The sequence below is a fragment of the Sander lucioperca genome, chromosome 2 (assembly GCF_008315115.2).
Source record: "Sander lucioperca isolate FBNREF2018 chromosome 2, SLUC_FBN_1.2, whole genome shotgun sequence".
Lineage (NCBI taxonomy): Eukaryota > Metazoa > Chordata > Actinopteri > Perciformes > Percidae > Sander > Sander lucioperca.
The window spans coordinates 42,077,957-42,097,491 of record NC_050174.1 but is presented as its reverse complement, the minus strand read 5'-3'; the positions used below and the strand labels follow the sequence as shown (position 1 = coordinate 42,097,491).

The 19,535-nt window shown below is 42.4% G+C and overlaps 1 protein-coding gene across 27 annotated transcripts in view; it reads left to right on the top strand.

The window, feature by feature from the left end:
• Positions 1–19,535, top strand: part of rimbp2 (RIMS binding protein 2) — a 107,849-nt gene that overhangs the window by 68,251 nt on the left and 20,063 nt on the right. For 17 of the 27 annotated variants that reach the window (XR_004896419.1, XM_035997866.1, XM_035997855.1 and 14 more), the window contains 12 exons: positions 1,361–1,465; positions 3,719–3,769; positions 4,352–4,372; positions 6,666–6,870; positions 8,128–8,276; positions 9,012–9,091; positions 10,741–10,850; positions 10,931–11,803; positions 14,584–14,756; positions 15,239–15,904; positions 16,422–16,571; positions 17,199–17,360. Coding sequence is in view for 26 of the 27 variants with exons in the window: in XM_035997866.1 (XP_035853759.1) it covers positions 1,361–1,465; positions 3,719–3,769; positions 4,352–4,372; positions 6,666–6,870; positions 8,128–8,276; positions 9,012–9,091; positions 10,741–10,850; positions 10,931–11,803; positions 14,584–14,756; positions 15,239–15,904; positions 16,422–16,571; positions 17,199–17,360 (2,745 nt within the window). In the remaining variant the exon portion in view is untranslated. Of the gene's footprint in view, positions 1–1,360; positions 1,466–3,718; positions 3,770–4,351; positions 4,373–4,647; positions 4,922–6,665; positions 6,871–8,127; positions 8,277–9,011; positions 9,092–10,740; positions 10,851–10,930; positions 11,804–14,583; positions 14,757–15,238; positions 15,905–16,421; positions 16,572–17,198; positions 17,361–19,535 lie in introns of those variants that run through there. The other 10 variants (XM_035997841.1, XM_035997927.1, XM_035997853.1 and 7 more) reach the window with 6 other exon arrangements.

Below are 19,535 nucleotides of genomic sequence, written 5' to 3'. Positions count from 1 at the left end.
TACACTGTGTGCATCTCTAGTTCTAGTAGTCCGCCTATCCCGGGATCCTAATTCAGGTGTTTTTATGGAGCCTAACCCTTTGCCAGTACCCCTTCTCCTACCTGTGCTACACTGCCTCCATCTGGTTATCTTCCGCTATACTATCTAATGTCCCTGACATGTCTGTTGCCTTCCAGTGTCGTGTTGGGAGGTCTGACCAGGAGCTGTGAAAGAGTAGAAGCTTGGAGCACACTGCCCCTCTTTCCTTTCCTATTCCACCCTTTCATGCAGTCCTACCCTCCCTGACTTGCCCCTTCCCATCTTCCCCGTCCCTTCTACCCCTGCTAGATTTATAAGGTATCACTGCTATGTCCATCTGTTAGGGAGCAGTCCTATTCAATCCCATTCTGAATGCTTTCTGTCCACCTGAGTGGCTGTGCTTATCTCCCCCTTTTATCCGTGGGCTGCTTACCAGACGTACGAATGGTCACCTGGCTATACGACCACAGCACTGTGGAATGTGATTTTTGCATGAGGCAGGACAAAGAGTTTGGCTTTATGATGATGGGAGGGGGAGGAAGAGGAGACGGAGAGACTGGGTCACCCTTCATGATGATAATGTCACCTACACGTTTGATGACATTACCTATCTTAGATTCTTACTGGCATGGAAAAGTCATTTGCTTCTTTCACCTGAAAGTGTCTCAAGTGTTCACCTATAGTGGGAGCAGTGATGTGACTGGATGACACGAGCATATTGTGTTATGAAGAGCCTAGCATTCAGTCCCTTGTATTGTATGGCTTCTTTTGTTGTTATGGATGACCACAGACAAGTGAGCACGCTACGGAGTTTGCTCACCCTTTTCATGTAACGTAAAACCCTGTATTGATCATGCAAAGACAACATCGCTGAGGACAGCTTTTCAAACAGTACCAGTAACCAGACTTCGAACAGGTATTGTGTTACCTAAAGGGCGCAGCAAACCTGACTGTGGATTGATGTTAGTTTCTTTTTTTGTTCACACAGCAAAGCATCTCTAGTCCTCATCCATAAGCACCTTTCGTGCACAATTTGATCTGATCTTTCCTGCAGATCATTTGACATAAACTGTTCTCACATGGCTTTTTTTAAGGGTTTAAAGGTCAGTACACTGTTAATTAACCAGCCTCTGTATGTGTAATGTGTGTGCACATGTTAACACCTGTGTTGTCTCTGAGTGTGGAGTAGAAGACTGGAGATGCATTTTGTGTTGGCTCAGTGCCGTTGGGTTTTAGTTCCACTAACAGCAGCCCTCTCTATGCTCCTCCCCCCCTTCCCCCCTCCCCTCACCCCTCCCAATCCTCACTCCTGGCTCTCCACCCCTGCACCCCCTGCGGACAGCATATGCGCGAGGCTGCAGAGCGGAGGCAGCAGCTAGAGTTGGAGCATGAGCAGGCCTTGGCTGTACTCAATGCCAAGCAGCAGGAGATTGAAGTTCTTCAGAAGGTAAGGGAGCTCAGGTTACTTAACACTCACAGCACCACAGGTTTGGGCTTTCTTGTTTGCTCAGCCTGGGCCCGTGTCATGATTCAAAAGAGCTTTTTGATGAGCACCGGTACTAACAAAGGTAGAAGTCTACTCAAGGACTGTAATATACAGAGCAGAGCAAAGGAAATACTTCTCTATAGGCTGTAATACTCACCTCTCTCAACATTTTCATCACTGGCACTACTAGAGCTCTCTCAGGGCATCCTCTTAACCCCATCCTTCAGCTGTCTTATCAATCTCCAAACCCTGAGTGCTCAACATTTCAGGAGCGCTGCTCTTTGTTTGTTACAAGCAAGCAAATCAAACATTGAAAACCCAAAGTAAATATGACACTTTTTAGAGGCTTGCTTAAACATAAATGCTGGCCCAGGCCATTTGATGGTCGGGCCTCCTCCTCTGTGCACTGGAGCTGACCGTAATGCCAAAGCAAGCCCAGCAATGGCTGAGATTGCTGATAGTGTGAACGTGATAGGAATTGTCACCAATGCCTTCTCTCGAAACAGTGTGTATGTATGCCCAGTGTTGCTGTTGCTGCAGTGTTGCTCTAACTTCACAGTCAGCCTTTCACAGGCAGAGTTCTCAGCTTTTTTCCCCTCTCATTAACAGAAGCTCATTACTGCCTTATCTTCCTTCAGACACTGGCTGCTCTCTGCATTCTCCTAAATTAATTGCCTGCAAAGTAGATTTATGAAATTGTAAAGTCCACAGATGCTCTCATATTCATGTGGAACACAGTTTTTCTAAACAGATGTTTCTAGTTCCCATAAGAAAAATGGCGTGCATTATGCTATGTTTCTATACAGTTCAATGGTTCTATAATACCCAAACCTCATTCCTTTTGAATGCCCTAGCCTCCTTAATTTAAAATGTGTTCACAATTATGTTTGTTTGCACAGAGCCTCAGTCCAGGCCATTTTTCTTAGACGTAACTTAAACAGCCATTCAAACATACACCCTGTACACATGTTCATCATGTAGGTAATCATTATATAAATAGAAATAATAGCCAGGGGTGCCTGGGTAGCTCACCTGGTAGAACGTGCGCCCACATACAGAGGTTTACTCCTTGACGCAGTGGCCACGGATTCGACTCCAACCTGTGGCCCTTTGCTGCATGTTATTCCCCCTCTCTCTCCCCCCTTTCATGTCTTCAGCTATCCTATAAATAAAGGCTGAAAATCCCCCAAAAATAATCTTAAAAAGAAATAATAGCCAGGATCACACCTGTTTTGCAATATATTGTAGTTGCACGTATCGGAGTGTGAGATATCTGCGATTACAATGTCGGTTTAGATAGATGAGGGTTTTCAAACTCCAATTACCTGAGGACCAGTGGCCAGGTTGCTATTTCCTAGTGGGGGCACTTGAATACCCTGTATTCCTGGTGAATGGCAGATTTCTGCGTGTAGATGATGCAGGAAGCAGTTGCACTGAAAAAGAATTGTCCACTTTCTCTTTCTCTCTTTCTGTTCCACGTTCTCTTTAAACTGTCACATCACTTTCTTTCAGGTTTAGAAAGAGCCATTAGGTTGTCAGGTGTGCTGTAAAGAGCCCTGTTGGCCTAAGCTTAAGTGCTGCTGCACCTATACTGCACACCATGTTGACATGTTGACAGTTTGCCATTTTATCAGTCACTACTCAGAGCCAAGAAATACACTGGCACATAAATGTTCTATATCGGGGAAAACCAAAATGAGGAAAAAACCAAACATTCTTCTCTGGCTAGATGTGGCCCCCAGGCTGGTAGTTTGACATCTCTGGTTTATATGCTCTCAGGCAAGTGGTCTTCACAGGTAAGTGTAATAAACTGACAAATGCTTCCTTGATTATATTAACTGGTCTTGTGTGCACATAATTGTTTCATGTTGCATAATAAACCAGCTTTAAAAAAAACCCATAAAATATAAAAGGTGAAAATGGTGCAAAAAAAAAGCCACAATATCTTGAGCTGGTTGTGGTTAAGTTAGAATTGTTCAAATCAAGGCACTGTTGGAAAGGGAACAATGTGACAATATACAGATAAGTTTCATCCTTCATCGTGGCCTCACATAGAGATGGTGGCTTTCTTTTCAATCATTTTCACCGTGAGCACCAATGAATGAAAAGGTCTTTCTATTTTGTTTGTAAAGGTCTTTCATTGGCGCTTTAAACTGAAACTTAACTGCAATATAAATGAAAGTGAACTGAAACGCTGCACCCTGTATTTCCCAGGCTCAGGTTGAGGCAAAAAAGGAACATGAAGGCGCTGTCCATCTGTTAGAGGTGAGCGTCTGGACTCGGGGGGTGGGGGGGGGGAGGGGGAGGGGGAATTGACTGTGTGTGCTTATGTGGTTGCTGCTGCTGCTGCTGCAGGATAAGGGACTAGTCAGCCCTGGGGCAGACCTGTGTATACCTAGAGCCATTTCCTGCTCTTTGTGACCGCACTACCTGAATTTTTATGCTCTTTGTTTTTTTTTAGTTCTCATGTTTTAAGATATAAATCCGGGGCTAAATATAAAGATTTCCATAACAATATTTGACTGATATATTGACTTGTGAGGTACGCATTTAAACTTAACATCAGAGTTGTGTAAATAGCCTTTTTTTTCAGAAAGGTGAATACATTGTAAAGAACAAAATGTCACAGACTTTTAATTATAAAATCCATTTAAAAAATGCCATTATCTCTTACTATTAGCATTGTAATAAGGCGGTGTGTGTGTGTGTGTGCGGGTGTCAAAGCAGACCATAAGTTCAGGAGTGTTGTGCTTTCAAGATGCGTATGAGTGATCACATGTGTAATTGTGTTTTATTTCTTTCCTACATCTCTTTTTACTGAATGGGTGTTTGTTTATGCTTATACAGAACCACTTGGACAGCATGCAGGTATTTCAGAATTGTTTTTATTTATTTACTTGACACTTTTTACCTTTCCCAGTATAGTCAATAAGGGTATACAGTACCCCCTATGTTTACTTTGGCCCAGGTGGTATGGTGATGTAACACCACATTACAAACAAAATTATTCATCACTATCTAAGTTTTGTATTAATGATAAACACGATAAATATACAAGTGGTACTCAAAAGGTAAAAGGTAACATAAAGCATACATCAGTCCAGAACTAATCTGATGTGTGCTCTTTGCTCTTTGGTTTTCAGAAATATTCAGGGCTGCTTCTTTTCTTGGGCTTTACTACCCACTCAGCTCTGTTTCACATTTCCCATCAAAGAGAGCTTTTTGAAAGTCTGGAACATGACTGACAGCATAAACTGGAGGTCTTTCTGACTTGATCATAAAGAAAAATTCAGCGACACTCGCTTAACAATTGATGAAAAGATTCAGAATATGGATCGACTTCAATTAAAGAGGAATGCCTGGGGCCTCAGTGACCGACCTCAGTCCCACATAATCAAAGCCCATCAACACATTGAGGTGTGCAAATTTAACTTCATAAGACCAAACACGTGTTAAAAAGTGTGTGTTTAAGATGTGAACAGATAAAAAGATCAGACTACAATAAATGAATGCAGAAAATCTATTTTATTGGTAAAATAAATTGCAATAAAAAGTCTGGAAGTCTTAATGCATTGCAGATATTTCAGCTTTTCAGTTTTTCATCTACATAATATTACTCATTACGTTTATATATTGATGCATACAGTAGATATTAGAGCTTTCTGAGTTTATAAGACTGTAATTGTTATCAAAGGATCACATTGCCAAACAGTGGTACATGTTATCCTTTTTTCGTTGTAGCATTGCATGTTATTCAGCATGTGTTTTACTAACTGTACTTGCCATACAGCTGAGAACTGTATGATGCTATTAAAACTAATACCTCTTAATTTACTTATTCTATTTCACAAATGCAGGAATTCCTTTGGTGTCTGTGAGCTAGCAGCATGTTATATCCAGCAAAAATCTGTGTGCATGAAATGGACAGAATAGCATAGAGTATTAGCAGGGGGCGTTGCTGTGTGTTGGGCAGTGCTAAACAAAATTCCATGGTAGCTTCAGTGTCCTCTAGAGCATCTGCGGTTCAGATTGTTGCAGTTTCAGGTTGAGAAGTGAGTTGAGAAATAGTGCTCTAGCACCTGGAATTTCTATTATACCTGCCCAGTGTTAGTTTGTGCAATAAGTTTCCTGCTTACAGCTGGTGTTATTTTATATTATATTTATATTTATTTGTTTTTGTTACCAAATTCTATGAAACGACCACTACCAACAATATTTTCGAACGTCCCCCAAGTCCATTAATCTCCAATGTACATCTTTCCAAAGAGATATTCTGTATTGTCACAAATACATATTTCCATAAAAAGAATTCCCCAGTTTGGCACTTTAGTCTTTCGGAAACATTCCTCAAACAGAAGTAAATAATGCATTTGCTGGGGACTATTTTCAGCTGCAGATTAATACACATTTGTTGCTTAGCTGAGTATTTACAGCAGCAGGATACTGTACAGTATGTGGGATTGACTTAAACCACAATGCCCATGTTCATCATAATGGAGGAACATGTTACCCAATGCAACAGTGTGGCTCATTGGTGTGATTTTAATAGCTTTTGGACAACAATGGAGCTCTACGGCACAGAGGAATAAGATATATCAGGCTTTGGCTACACAGATAATATTTGTTAGTAGGACTAAATTATTGTTGGTTTTGGTATTTTCAAGGGATTACTTGACAATAAGAAAAATGTAGAATATCATCAGCCTCCTCCTCTATGCCACTCTGCAGTTTGGGTATGCATACTGCCTAGACACAAGTTTTTTCATTTTCAGTATTTTTAGCATTAACTGTAGTTGTGCATGTGATTTGTATACTGTCTTCAAGTCATTGTAACATGTCTTTTCTCTGCAATGGCCAATCCACATGTTATAAGTCCTAAAGTAAATCTTATTCCATGTTCTATTTGTGTGTAGACAGTAGACGTATAGCATCGTATACGTACCTACTGTACTGTGTGTACAGTACTCTAGTATTTCTGTGTGCAGAATGTTCCGTCCTGCATCTTGTGGCTTCCTTATTTTGTCTTCTGTTGTTTTCCTTTGTTTCCCATCCTTTCTCTCCCTGCCCCTGTCTGTCTGTCTGTCTGTCCTTCTGTCTTTCTCTCTCTATTTCTCTGTCTCTCACTCCTCTCTTGATGACTCTCCTCCCTCAACACCATCAGGCCAAGGTCCGCGAGCTGGAGGAAAAATGTCGGTCTCAGAGTGAGCAGTTCAACCTCCTGTCAAAAGAGCTGGAGAAGTTCCGGCTCCAGGCTGGGAAGTTTGATATCCTCAGCACTGAACCCCTAACTCTATGTGAATCTCCTGGGTCGCCCAACAAATCCCTCTCACAGCTCCTTAATGGACTGGCTGCCCCCATAGGAAAAGGTAGGATCTTATCCTTATCTCTTGTTTTTTTTTTAACTCAGATATGTCTCATTGCTCATATATCAGTACATAAGTAATTTTAGCAAAATAAATAGTAATATTGATTTATTGTCATATTTCCAAGGGGCTGACATCTCATTTGTGACTAAAGTTAATACATTATAAATGTATTAACTTAATATGTATTGATATTCATTTCATGGGATATTTACTTATATTTACAATAAATAATAAAAACCATATTCATTTTTGCTTGATGTAGCCCACTCTAAAGTGGAACTTTAACTAAAGTGCTGTGCAATTGAATAAATGCATCGTTTCTGTCACGTGAGAGCTGCTGGCAGTAACTGCACACTGAACATATTGGAAGAGGAGTCAGTTCCTTCATAATGGAAAGAATTGCAGCTGAAATTAGAAGTCCAAGAGGCTTCTGACTTAATCCGCAGTAAACACAAACTGTTTATGAAATAATCAGTCACAGTGAGAAATAGTCTCTAGCTGGCAAAACCTGTTCTCTGTTTGTTTTTGACTTGTTTTTCTTAATTCCCAAATGCTTCACTAATTACAGTAATATCCTTCAGCTCTTGCTATCAAGTTTAATTTATTAAATATCTTTACAATTTTTTACAAGAGAGTACAGTACTGTGAGATATCGACCTAAATGACACCTGCTCAAAAACATATATTTAAATTGTAGTAACTTCAAAAGGAGAGTTAGTAGATCATCATGTCTTAGTGCAGGTAAATGCCTAATACATGTAAACAACATACAATCAGCTGTAGGGCTGTCCACGACTAAAGACATTCTCAGTCGACTAACACTCATATGATTTTGTCGACTGATGTATTAGTTGATTTAATCGACAGATCTTTAAAACTGACTTTCCCCACAAAGAATCTTGCAAAAGCACCACTTTCAGTCTTTACCAGAGATGTGCTCATACGTTTTCTTGGAAATAAGTCATTCAGCATGAAAAATGAAAAGAAATTTTAGATGACTAACACCAAAATGACCAATTAGTTGACTAATCGACTTAAAAGGGGCAGCCCTAATCAGCTGGTTATTAAGTATGGGTACTATTACTGGTATTTGTACTGTTTTTGTTTTTTGCATTACATTACCGTTACACAATGTTAAAATGTTGAGATACGGTTTATTTTTTCTGCATCGCTCTCTCTTTTGGTCACACGTTTGATATAAGTTCTGTTACATTGTGATGTGAAGATCTGGTGAGATAAGTTCTGTTTGTTCCACAGGCAATGAGGCTCCAACAAGCAGATCTTTGATATCTGAGTTCATTCGACCACTCCAGATCAGCGGAGACAAGCCTGAGCTCCTCTCTGTCAAGCCAACATTCCTCACTCGTGGCCGAGTCAGCAGCCCAGCACGGGCTTCCCACTCTGAGGTATCTGATAGTGTCCGTGTGTGGCCCATATGGCTTTTGCTTTATTGCACATTTCTCCATTTTCACTTTGCATGACATCTATAGAAAATAAATGTGTCTAACAAACTTCAAGCTGAACATCCAAAACCACAATGTGGGCTGCAATAGAGAAGAATCCCCAACAACTTAGATTAGCTTTAGCCCTGTTTACCTAAATGACATCCTGTTGTTAGGTATGTGAACTTCCAGTAACAATATATATAGTCCTGTACAGCATTAAGTGAGCTCAACTCAGTGTTAGATATGTTACCTCTCTTATGCCTTTGTTATCATTTAGTATAGACAGCAGTTTGTAACAATTTGGGGGAAAATGCTGCTTCATTTTAATCTAAGTAATGTGTTTGGGCTGAACAAGAGCAAATCCATGCAGCAGGCTTCCTGGTATTATCATGCAGGCCGGCTATTTGGGATTGATCAAAACATTTTTTGTGCACAGGAGGTGAAAAATTTAAACAAAAGAAATATGTATATTATGTGCTTTTTGTTTACTTTTTTGTAAGACTTTCTGTGAATTCCAGAGCACAGACAGATCCAGCATACCTCAACATCTCTGAACATCTTGGCAACTTGCTTTGTTGCAAAATCCTTTTGACTTACCAAGCTTGAATGCTTGGTTTTCTGAGTATGAGGTGAAAGGTGAAAACACAGAGGAGAATTTGATGTTGAAAATAGGGTTATTTGTTCCGCGTTTTCTAGATGGACAAAGAGCTCAGCTCAACTACCAGGTCCAAACTGAGGTTTACGGGGAAGGTTCGTCTGTGTATTGCTCGGTACAGGTACGTACACACAACACACAACTACTTATTCACCTACTACTACTTCACAGTGTATCTTGTTTCATTTGAAACACTGAACACAGACAACAAATACAACCTCCTCCTGGATTTTGTAATCAGGTCAGTGCAGGATGAGACTCTTTACTGTTTCCAACAAGTTCTTAAAAGTCCATATAACTATCAAAATATTTTGAGTGGTTTCAGTGCATTTTCAGAGTAAGTGTTAACAGGAGCTTTGTGCTAACATAACACAAACCCCCCGAACACGTTAACATCCTAAGAGAGGGTGATAATTAACAAGAGAAGGTGGCCAAATCCTTTAAGGGTCTTATACACTAGACGCAGCCCAGCTGGCACGTGCAAATGTGACGTCATGGGATCGCCGTGACTATTTATACCCGCGCTGGTGCTCGCAACACTAGTTGCAGTCTTCTCCTGAACAGAGGTGGCGCTAATGAGCAAAGGCGACAGACGTTGCTCTTTCTACGGACTAGAAGAAGAAGAAAAAGGTAAACAACGGCAGAACTGGCAGCAGCATTGCCGTCAATGCTTCGATTTGATTCGATGACCTACTTCGTCGGATCAAGCCTTTCATTCGCCATAAAAGAACTCATCTTAACCCAGTAAGTTTACAAGAGAGACTTGCAGTCACTGTGAGAGTCCTGGCATCCGGTTGTCAGCGAACCCGTTCAGGCCTCCCGTTTCCGCTTTGTCAAGCGCCGCTGAAAAAAAAGAGCCGTGCGCGACCTCTGCCCGCCCGCCATAAATCAGGCGCGCCGGCTGAATATTACGTAATTTTGACGTCACGATGGCGCGCGCCACCTTGGATGCGTCTAGTGTAAAACGCGCTTTACATACCTCTTTAGGGGTGGCAGTAGCTCAGTCCATAGGGAGTTGGGTTGGAACCAGAGGGTCACTGGTTCAAGTCCCCGTACGGACCAAAGTATGGAAGTAGACTGGTAGCTGGAGAGATGCCAGTTCACCTCCTGGCCACTGCCAAGGTGCTCTTGAGCAAGGCACCGAACCCCCCCCACCCCCCCAACTGCTCAGGGCACCTGTTCAGCAGTCGCAGCCCACTCACTCTGACATCTCTCCGTTAGTGCATGTGTTTTTTGTGTGTATTTCAGGCCTGTGTGTAGTGTGTACTAACAACAGAGTGTAAATTGTAATTTCCCCATTGGAGATCAATAAAGAGTATAAAATAAAAATGTAATTAAATTACAATCAACTGAACTGGCTGACAAGTCATGGACACATCTTGCTAAGATTATGAGCTTTCTCTAACAGAGCTTTAGGCTGTGGTCTTAAAGATGATTCAGTGTTTCTATCTGTAAGGAAAATTACCTGTCAGCACAAAAAAATAATTGGAATCCTCAGAGCACAAATATGTGAAACAGGGCCTGAGCTTTCAACCCACACTGTCCTCAGCTCTCTCAAAAACAACAAAAAAACTGAATAGATAAAAAATAGAAACAAACTTTATGTTTTCAAAGCAGCATTCAGCAGATACTTTACCCTTGACATACATATTAGATAATTGTAGCAGTTGACATAAAAGAACCCTGATGTAGAGTAATATGTAAAAAGAAATATGTGTAAAATATAAGACTTCTGCAGTTGAATTGTTCGTTCATGTTTTTCCGCTGTAGTTACAATCCTTATGACGGGCCTAATGAGCATCCTGAGGCAGAGCTCCCCCTGGTGGCAGGGAAGTACCTCTACGTTTACGGGACGATGGATGAGGATGGCTTTTACGAAGGTCTGACCTGCCTTGATAGTGTTTAATCTTTTATTTTAATATCTCCACAATACCAACTATCTACTATTTTGTTTTCTCAGGAGAGCTGCTAGATGGACAGCGGGGACTCGTCCCATCCAATTTTGTGGAATTTGTCCAAGATGCGGAGACACCCTCCGCCCAACATAGGGACACAGTGGCTAAAGAACCTGGCTACCTCAACCACAGTAGCCTGGGGCCTCAGAGACTGAAATTCGGCACAGGAACGGGAACGAGCATAAGCAGCCTGCTATCGGACAGTAAACTAGACTGTCTAAGCACCAGCAGCTTGGGCATGGACCTCCTGGGCTCCTCCAGCAACGGGACAGGAACCTTGGATGTCAGCACTGACGAGGTCGGTGAAGACATTGTGCCTTATCCCCGCCGCATCAACCTGATTAAACAACTGGCCAAGAGTGTGATTATTGGCTGGGATCCTCCTGTGGTCCCACCGGGCTGGGGCTCCATCAGTGGCTACAATGTCTTGGTGGATAAGGAGGTGCGCATGAGTGTCCCCTACGGGGGCAGGACAAAGTCTCTTCTTGAAAAGCTCAATCTGGCCACCAACACCTACCGTATCTCAGTGCAGAGCATCACCGACCGGGGCCCGTCGGACGAGCTCCGGTGCACTCTGCTCGTGGGAAAGGACGTGGTGGTGGCACCTTACTACCTGCGGGTGGACAGCATCACGCAGGTCTCTGCTGAGCTCTCTTGGATGCCCAGCAACAGCAACTACAGTCACACCATCTTCCTCAATGGTGCAGAGTACGACATGGTCAAGGCGGGGGGCTATAAGTACAAGTTCCTCAACCTGAAGTCCATGACAGTTTACAAGGTGAAGGTTGTGGCGCAGCCGCATCAGGTGCCTTGGCAGCTTCCGATGGGTCAAAGGGACAAGAGGGAAATCTCTGTGGAGTTCTGCACTCAGCCTGCAGGTCAGCCTCCAAAACATTACTCACGTTAGCACTTTTACCTGTTCCGTAAACCCCAGTAATGCAGGGACTTTTTTCTATGCAGTGTATTGTTGTATAGTTCAAGTCTAGACCTACTGGGATATTTTTAGCCACGCTAGCGTGTCTCTAGCTCTGTTGGTTGGTTGCTCGGTCCTCTGCTTTGGTCCAGTCTGAAATCGGTACAGATACCAGAGAATGTATCCTTATGACTCTAGGAGTCCCCTGACTTTTTCTTCTTTTTCTTTTCTTTCTCGACACAGATTTGTGGTTTATTGTGAATTATATGAACTAATGGATGGATTGCCGTGAAATTTGGTGCAGATATTCATAGCCCCCTCAGGATAAATTCTAATAATTTGTGGTCTTGTGATCCCCTGACTTTTAACAACATCGTGAACATGATTAACATTATACCTGCTTAATCATCAGCATTTTAGCATGTTGACGTTGGCATTTAGCTCAAAGCAGTGCCCTACTGAAGTATAGCCTCAGAGAGTCTTAAGCCTAGCTCTTTGTTTTGTTATACTGCTAAAATTGAACCTAAACTTGCATTATCTGATTTTCTGGCCACTTGGAAGCAGTATAAATGTGTTGAGGTAAACTGTTTAGCAAATCGTTGGTTATGTACACATCCAGTATTTTGCATGCATGTTTTTGGCCACCTGGCAAATGTTAGTCCAGCATTCCTTTTTAGCTCCTTTTGCTAACTGAGAAAAATATCTGGCTCTTTAGCAGCAAAATCCCCTCTCTGTTTATGCACTATAGTGCTTGGAAGGAAGTGTACAGTGGGGTTTATCAGAGCTTTTTCATTGAAAAAAAGATGCAGATTGTGGCTGGAAACAATGTTCACGAGAGTGCTCGGACTGAACCAAAGTCTCAGTATTTTACAGCCCATTTACAAACATTTACAAACCTGACGAACATCTTAGTCATTTTCATTTTTCCCCAGCCACTTTTAGATGTACTGCTGCGAGAAGACACATGCATGGTAGAAAAGAAAAAAGAAAAGTGCAATGAGAAAACATCATAGAAGCATTTGCTGAATGGAGCTTTGACACTGGAAACAGTGTCTCTCGAAGCCAAATTAGTGTAAATAGTGAGCGTAGATATCTGGGATTTCTTCTCCCATGAGACACCCGGTGATGCATTGTTGTTGCCAGCACTTAACTTAGGTCTCAAAGCCTGACTGTGTAGCTACGGGAAATCTTTTATGTGAGAATATAATAAAAGTGATTGTCTCCACAGCCAGCTACATTTATGACATGTTTTGTGTGTGTGTGTGTGTGTGTGTGTGTGTGTGTGTGTGTGTGTAAATCTATAGGTAGCGTGTAGTTAGCCAATTGTTGGTGCAGATAAAATATGGTTCAGACATGTCATAGTGTTACTTTTTATGAGTGCTCAGAGGACTGGGAATGTTATTATTTTTCAACTTGGAAAGGAGAGTGAAGTCAAGTAATGAGTAGAAAAAAGGCTGAAAGGGAGTGAATAAAGGGAGGACACAGAGGTAGTGAGGGAGAAAGAGGGGAGGACAGGGAGAGAGTGAGGCTGAAGTTTGATGTGACATTTTCTGTTGGCATGCTGAGAGTTCATTAAATGATCTATCTATTGAACATGTTAATTAGAGGCGTCTGAAATAGTGTCAGTGTCTGTGGCAGACAACTGTTGTCAATAGGGTGGACAGTGTCTGGCGGCACTATTAGGCTTTCACACTCGGCATGTGTTCTTCAAACAAGCGACTTCGTTACTTGTTAGCGATACAACATTTTTTATATTTGTCACATGGAGCAGCCTCCAATTCCCTGCCTGGAAATCAGTGACCTGCTGTTTGTGTCCGGTATTAATGAGGGCGAGTGGCTCCACTGAAATATTTCAGTTCTCAGAGGAGCTTGTTGTTTATGACAGGCGTAGTTTAAAAACGACAAGAAGAATTGAAATCTCCAAACAACCACTGCCGCTGTTCCGAGACTGTGTGTGTTGTCTGTCAGCAGTCAGCGTAGAAATGTGATTAAGGTTGCGTTGATGGAGATTCTCGGACACACAAACAGCTGCACGTTGCAGCTCTGAGATACTGCTGACTGCGTCTGCTCACTCTCTCTCACTGTGTGACTGCAGGGGAGCAGCAGCACTGCACAGATGGGTATGTTGTTTAGTATGCAGGCAGCACTGACAGATTGTGGAAATAGCAAACTGTTTTTTTTTTTTTAATGCTCCATAGAATAATGTCAGCGAGAATCTGGCAACGGGATATTGCTGTACATACACTGATGGCCGCATGTTGGCGAACTTGGCTTTTTCAACCAACGCCTGCGCCCGATACGAATATGAATGAATCTCGGAATACACACCATGAACCTGAACAGAGATGAGCATAAATATAACAAATTAATCCTACAAATTACAATATTTGAATATAAATGCTTCATTCAGCTGTCACTGGCTCAGTGTATCACAGCTCATACCAGCTGTTCATTTCAGTAAAATTGAAAATGCTTTTAAAATAATTTGGTATTTAGTATACATTACGTTTTGAATACAATTCTTGGTAATACCACAAGTCTAGGCAGTCTACACTACTTTAGATGTGAGGCATATAATACCGTTCACCTAGAATGAGAATAGCTTTATTTCACACCGCAGTGAAATGGTTATTGAATAGAACTGTGGAAAGTCCATAGTACCGAGGTCAGCACATTATGTTGTGATCAAATAGGCACAAATGGTTCAGCCACTGTTGAGCCATCTTTTTTTCTCTCCTTATCCAGTGTGTGTGTTGTGCTCCTCAGGGCCCCCTCTCCCTCCCCAGGAGGTGCAGGTCCAGTGTGGTCAGACGCCGGGGGTCCTGCAGGTCAGATGGAAGCCGCCGCCTCTGACGTCTTCAGGAACCTCCAACGGTGCCAGTGTAATTGGCTATGCCGTGTGCACAAAGGGACAAAAGGTACCAAATGTCAGAACAAGTGTTATAATACAGTTCTTAGAAAAAGGTAGCCTTTGCCTTCATCAACTGTGACTTTTATGAGTAGTGCTTTATTGCCATCTCCTGGAGAAATTATATAATGCTGAAATAACCAGCCCCGAGGGACAAGCATCGCAGGCTCCATGGTGCTGCGTCAGTATCACATCCCTTTTCCACAAGGAGCTGTTGTGTTTGGTGTGTGTGTGTGTGTGTGTGTGTGTGTGTGTGTGTGTGTGTGTGTGTGTCTACTGTATCAACCATAGCAGTTTCCAGTTTAATTTTAAACCCAAATCAAAATGCTGGATAGAGAAAAAACATTTTCTTTTAAACTATCAGCCAACAGATACAAGAGCTAGAAATGCATGCAGTTTGTATGATGGTTGGGTTGCAGAGTAAATTCTTTTGTATGCTGTCGTTCTGAATTGCCCTTTGGTAAGGACTCTCTGGTTCCTTTGTGAATACAGATAGCAGAGGTATTATACCCCACAGCAGACTATACGACTGTGGAGTTAAACAGGATCCAATGTCTGGAGGCCAGGGAACTCATTGTAAGGACGTTATCAACACAAGGAGAGTCCCAGGACTCGCCCGTGGCCGTCATCCCGCACAATCTCTTGGGCTCTCCACGCCTCTCCCACCGAACCATTGCACCTTCCCACACTATGGCGCTCCCGCAGTCCCATCCAGTACACTCACAAACCCATCCTCCTTATCCGTCGACGTATCCCTTGAATCATCCTCAGCCCCAGGTGCAGCCTCTGCCTCGAACCCAGCCCCACACGCTGCCCCACACACAGCCGCACTCGCAGCCCGTCTGCCAACCCCCTTCTCATTCCCAGCCTCATTTCCAGTGCCACCCCATGCCCCAGTCCAAACCGTTAGTAAGTGCCAGAGAGCCCGAAACCAAAGAGCATGAGGTGGGATTGCGGACAGCCCAGCCCTGGGAGCGATCCCCCTCTCCGCTGCCTCCCATGCGTGGACCCAACCTGGAGCCGCCGCATTTCCAGCCACGGCGATCGCCCTCTCCTCAGAGGATCCTGCCACAGCCTCAGGGAGTCCCCATCCCCAACACCATCGCCAAGGCCATGGCCAGGGAAGCTGCCCAGAGAGTGTTTGCCGAGGGCAACCAGGTGTGTGGGGGATTTAATTATATCAATTATATTATAACAGTATTCATGTAAACATGATAGAATCTAGTTCTAGAATAGAGCCTGGAAATCAGATTTGTCATTATGCGAATGGTAATAACTGTCCGGATGATAAGATGATTTCACTTGTTTCTGAAAATCAGCCTGCTTTAAAAACCATTAACACAACAAGTATTGGCTTCTTCTTTTTTACGTTTGACGTTTAGATCTATCTATTTATTATTTCTATCTAAATGTCTAAAGTTGCAAGCAAACTCCCGCACACTGTCTAACTTGCAAAGATAAATTTAATGTCAACATTTCGGTACTAGATCTTCATCAGGCAAAAAGCCAATACCGAAACGTTGCCATTAAATTTATCTTTGCAAGTTACACAGTGTGCGGGAATTTGTTGCAACTTTTGACCTACTCATCCCTCTCCTACGGCCATGTCTCATGAAATAGATGTTCAAAGTATTTTCCTGTTCAATCTAAATGTCTAACATTTGTCTCTTATCAGGTTGAGAAAAGGAACATCTTTAGCGAGCGCGGTAACGCCTTGCATCCACTCAACTCTGACGAGGAGGAGGATGGCTACGACTCTCCTCATGCGAGGAGAAGAGGAGCCTCGGTGGATGAATTCCTCAGAGGCTCAGAGTTGGGCAGACAGGTACTTTACAGACTATCAGTGAATGCGTATCACTTGTTTCTGGGAAGAATGTGGAATCGGTACCTATATGTAGGCAAAATCAAGTTGAATGAAATCACATCCCATCCTATCAAAATGAAGCCCCTTGTAATGATGTCTGCATCTGTGTTGCATCAAAATTATATTTTTTAGAATCTTGTATACATCATTTCTTTTCAGATAAATACTTTTAAGGGAAGGAGGAAAAGTCATTACCAAGTTTTAACTAATCCAGTTTACTTTGACAACACATTTGCATAATTTTAGCTATACAAGAGTTTTTACCAACACACACAACACTTTGTGAACACTGCATACTGGCTTTCTGCATGTTGGCCAGCCAATTTGGAGTTTATAGCTGCTTCTGCACTTGTATTGAGTTGTCCGAGTCTTTAGGTGCCATCATTTGGTGCTAATCAGACAGTGATGTGGTATTCTGAGTCTCTGTAGAGTGTAGACACTTTCCTTTCGTCTCTTTGGTAATGGTGAGTATTGCCACATAATCCAGCACCCTAGATGTCACCAATATATAAAGATAAGAATTTAAAACGTGTTGATCTCTACCCAATATGCTCCCTTTCAACGTTCTCTCTCTTTGTTTTCCCTTAGCACCATCATCCCCACTACAGCCACAGTGAGGAGTACCACACGGAGAGTAGCCGGGGTTCGGACCTGTCCGACATAATGGAGGAAGATGAGGAAGATCTTTACTCTGAGATGCAACTGGAGGAGGGCCGTAGGCGCAGTATCAACTCTCACAACACTCTTAAGGTACATACTGCACATCTTTCAGTCTGTAGTGGCCAGGGGGAGGACAGAGGACGGTGGGGAAGACAGGGGTTTATTGAGGGAGGGAGGGAGGGTCTTGCCACCTGTAGAGGTACCTGTTCTCTCTCCCAGGCTCTACAACCAGGCCCGTCATGGCTTTGCCTGGCTGAGCTCCCTGCCTTGTGTTAGCTGAGTCAGCCTTCCCACCCCAGCCTGCTCTAACCCCCCCGCCCCTCCAGCACTGCTGTAGTCAATCAAGGCTGATCTCATGGGAATGGCTGTGTATACATTACTGTACTGCATGCTAAAGGGGGGGAAGGCTGTAAACAAAAAGCGCAATGTTTTGTTATGGTTTGCATTGCATTTTGATGCTCTTTATACCGCACCAAAGGAGTGTTACAAGTGTTAAAGTCGAATGTGATATTGAAGTGCACATTTTAATATACTGTACTGTATCAAAGGATCATCAAGTGCATATGGGAATCTCATTTAAGTGAGTACTTAAATGGAAATATTCACGTTTGTTTATGTCTGTCATGTCCTAAGGTTTAATTTTTCTATTGTGGATGTAAATGTTAACATTGTCGGTACATGATCCTGTCTTCATTTGGTCTGTCAGTGGGGGTGTGGGCATGTGTGGATGAAAAGGCAATCTGCCATCCTGATTAAAAAAAAAAAGCATCACGTTATGAGAGTGAGGGGTAAACATTAGTTGCTGATTGGTCCTCTGTATTAAAGTAGACTTGCTACCAGAAGTCAATACAAAGTCATTTGGTTAGGTTATACCTGTTTTTGTCCAGTTCAATGTGTACAGTGATGTGTTCATGAGGGGTAGTCATTAGTGTATTAACTCTTTTAATACACCAATGCTGCATCTCCTTTTTGTCATCACCATCTATTTGTAAATCACTGTTGCACATTAAACACCCCCTCCCTCCCCCCCTTTATATTTCTGTAAACACATTATTATTTTAAAATATTTGCAGTAATGATCTAATCATTTTATATAGATACCGTTAAGGTAATAGTTGAAGATGAATTGTCAGATTTGCTTCTGCTGTTGTTTTCTGTGAGCACATTGACGGACGTTCTGAACATATGTTTCACTACAGTTGATACTGTTGCTACAGAAGTGTCCTCATACAGTATGTGTAAGCTGATTCTTCCACTTACTCAGCTTCATGTTGTATTTTTATTTTTTCCATTTCATCCACATTGATGTTCTCATTCATCCCTCACCTGTGGCACTAACTACGCCTGCCACTCACTTTTTGTTTTTTGTTTGGATATTTCTAATTTCTCACAAGTGAAATTCACTTTTTCTACATTTAAAAGAGAATTCTGGTCGATTTCACACAAACTTGGAGTGCTATCAGTAGCGAGAAAAACGAAAACAATTGGTGTTGCCTACACCGTGTTATTAGCACCCAACAGGCTTAAACAGGGCAAGTTTTAAACGTGATTTTAGCCTCTAAACATGTTCGAAATGTCATTACAAGTGCCTACCCATGTGCAGTGATCCCTTCTGAGGGAACACAGCGAATCTGACTGCAGTAGAGGTGACAGAAAGGCATCAAAGTTGTGTTAATCCATACCTCTTAAGTTAACTAGTCGATTGTCGAACTCATACAATCCAATATTCCAAAATGTATTTTTTCCACAAAAAAACGATTTGCCATTGTTATGTCCTTAGTAATGACTATGTAGCAACAGGCTGTAACCTGACACCACAGCCGAGCCATCAGAGCAGAGTGTCCGGCTGCAGCAGGTCAAAAGTTCAAGAGCCCACTGTTGCTTAGTTACCTATGCGCATGCGTGATAGCTCTTTAACTCTTAAAGGGGTGGTTCAGAATTTTGGACCTTATTTCCAAGTTAGCCAGTGTGTCATTTATAAGTGGAGACAGTTTTCAACACTTTTCATCCAGTCCTTCCAGTTGCAGAGTTCGCTGGTGCTAGGCTAGCGCAAGTCAACAGTATCTGCTAGCCTGCCATTAAAAACAGTCTTACCCACTCCACAGTACACCAAAGGCAAATAAATTATAATGCCAGACTATCGATGTAAATGTCTGTTGATAGAATAATGTTAGAAATAAAACTACCCTTGCATCTCAATGATCGCATTACATTTTGAGGGACTAGTTTCTCAGCAACGGCGTAATTTTACTTTGCTCCGGTTAG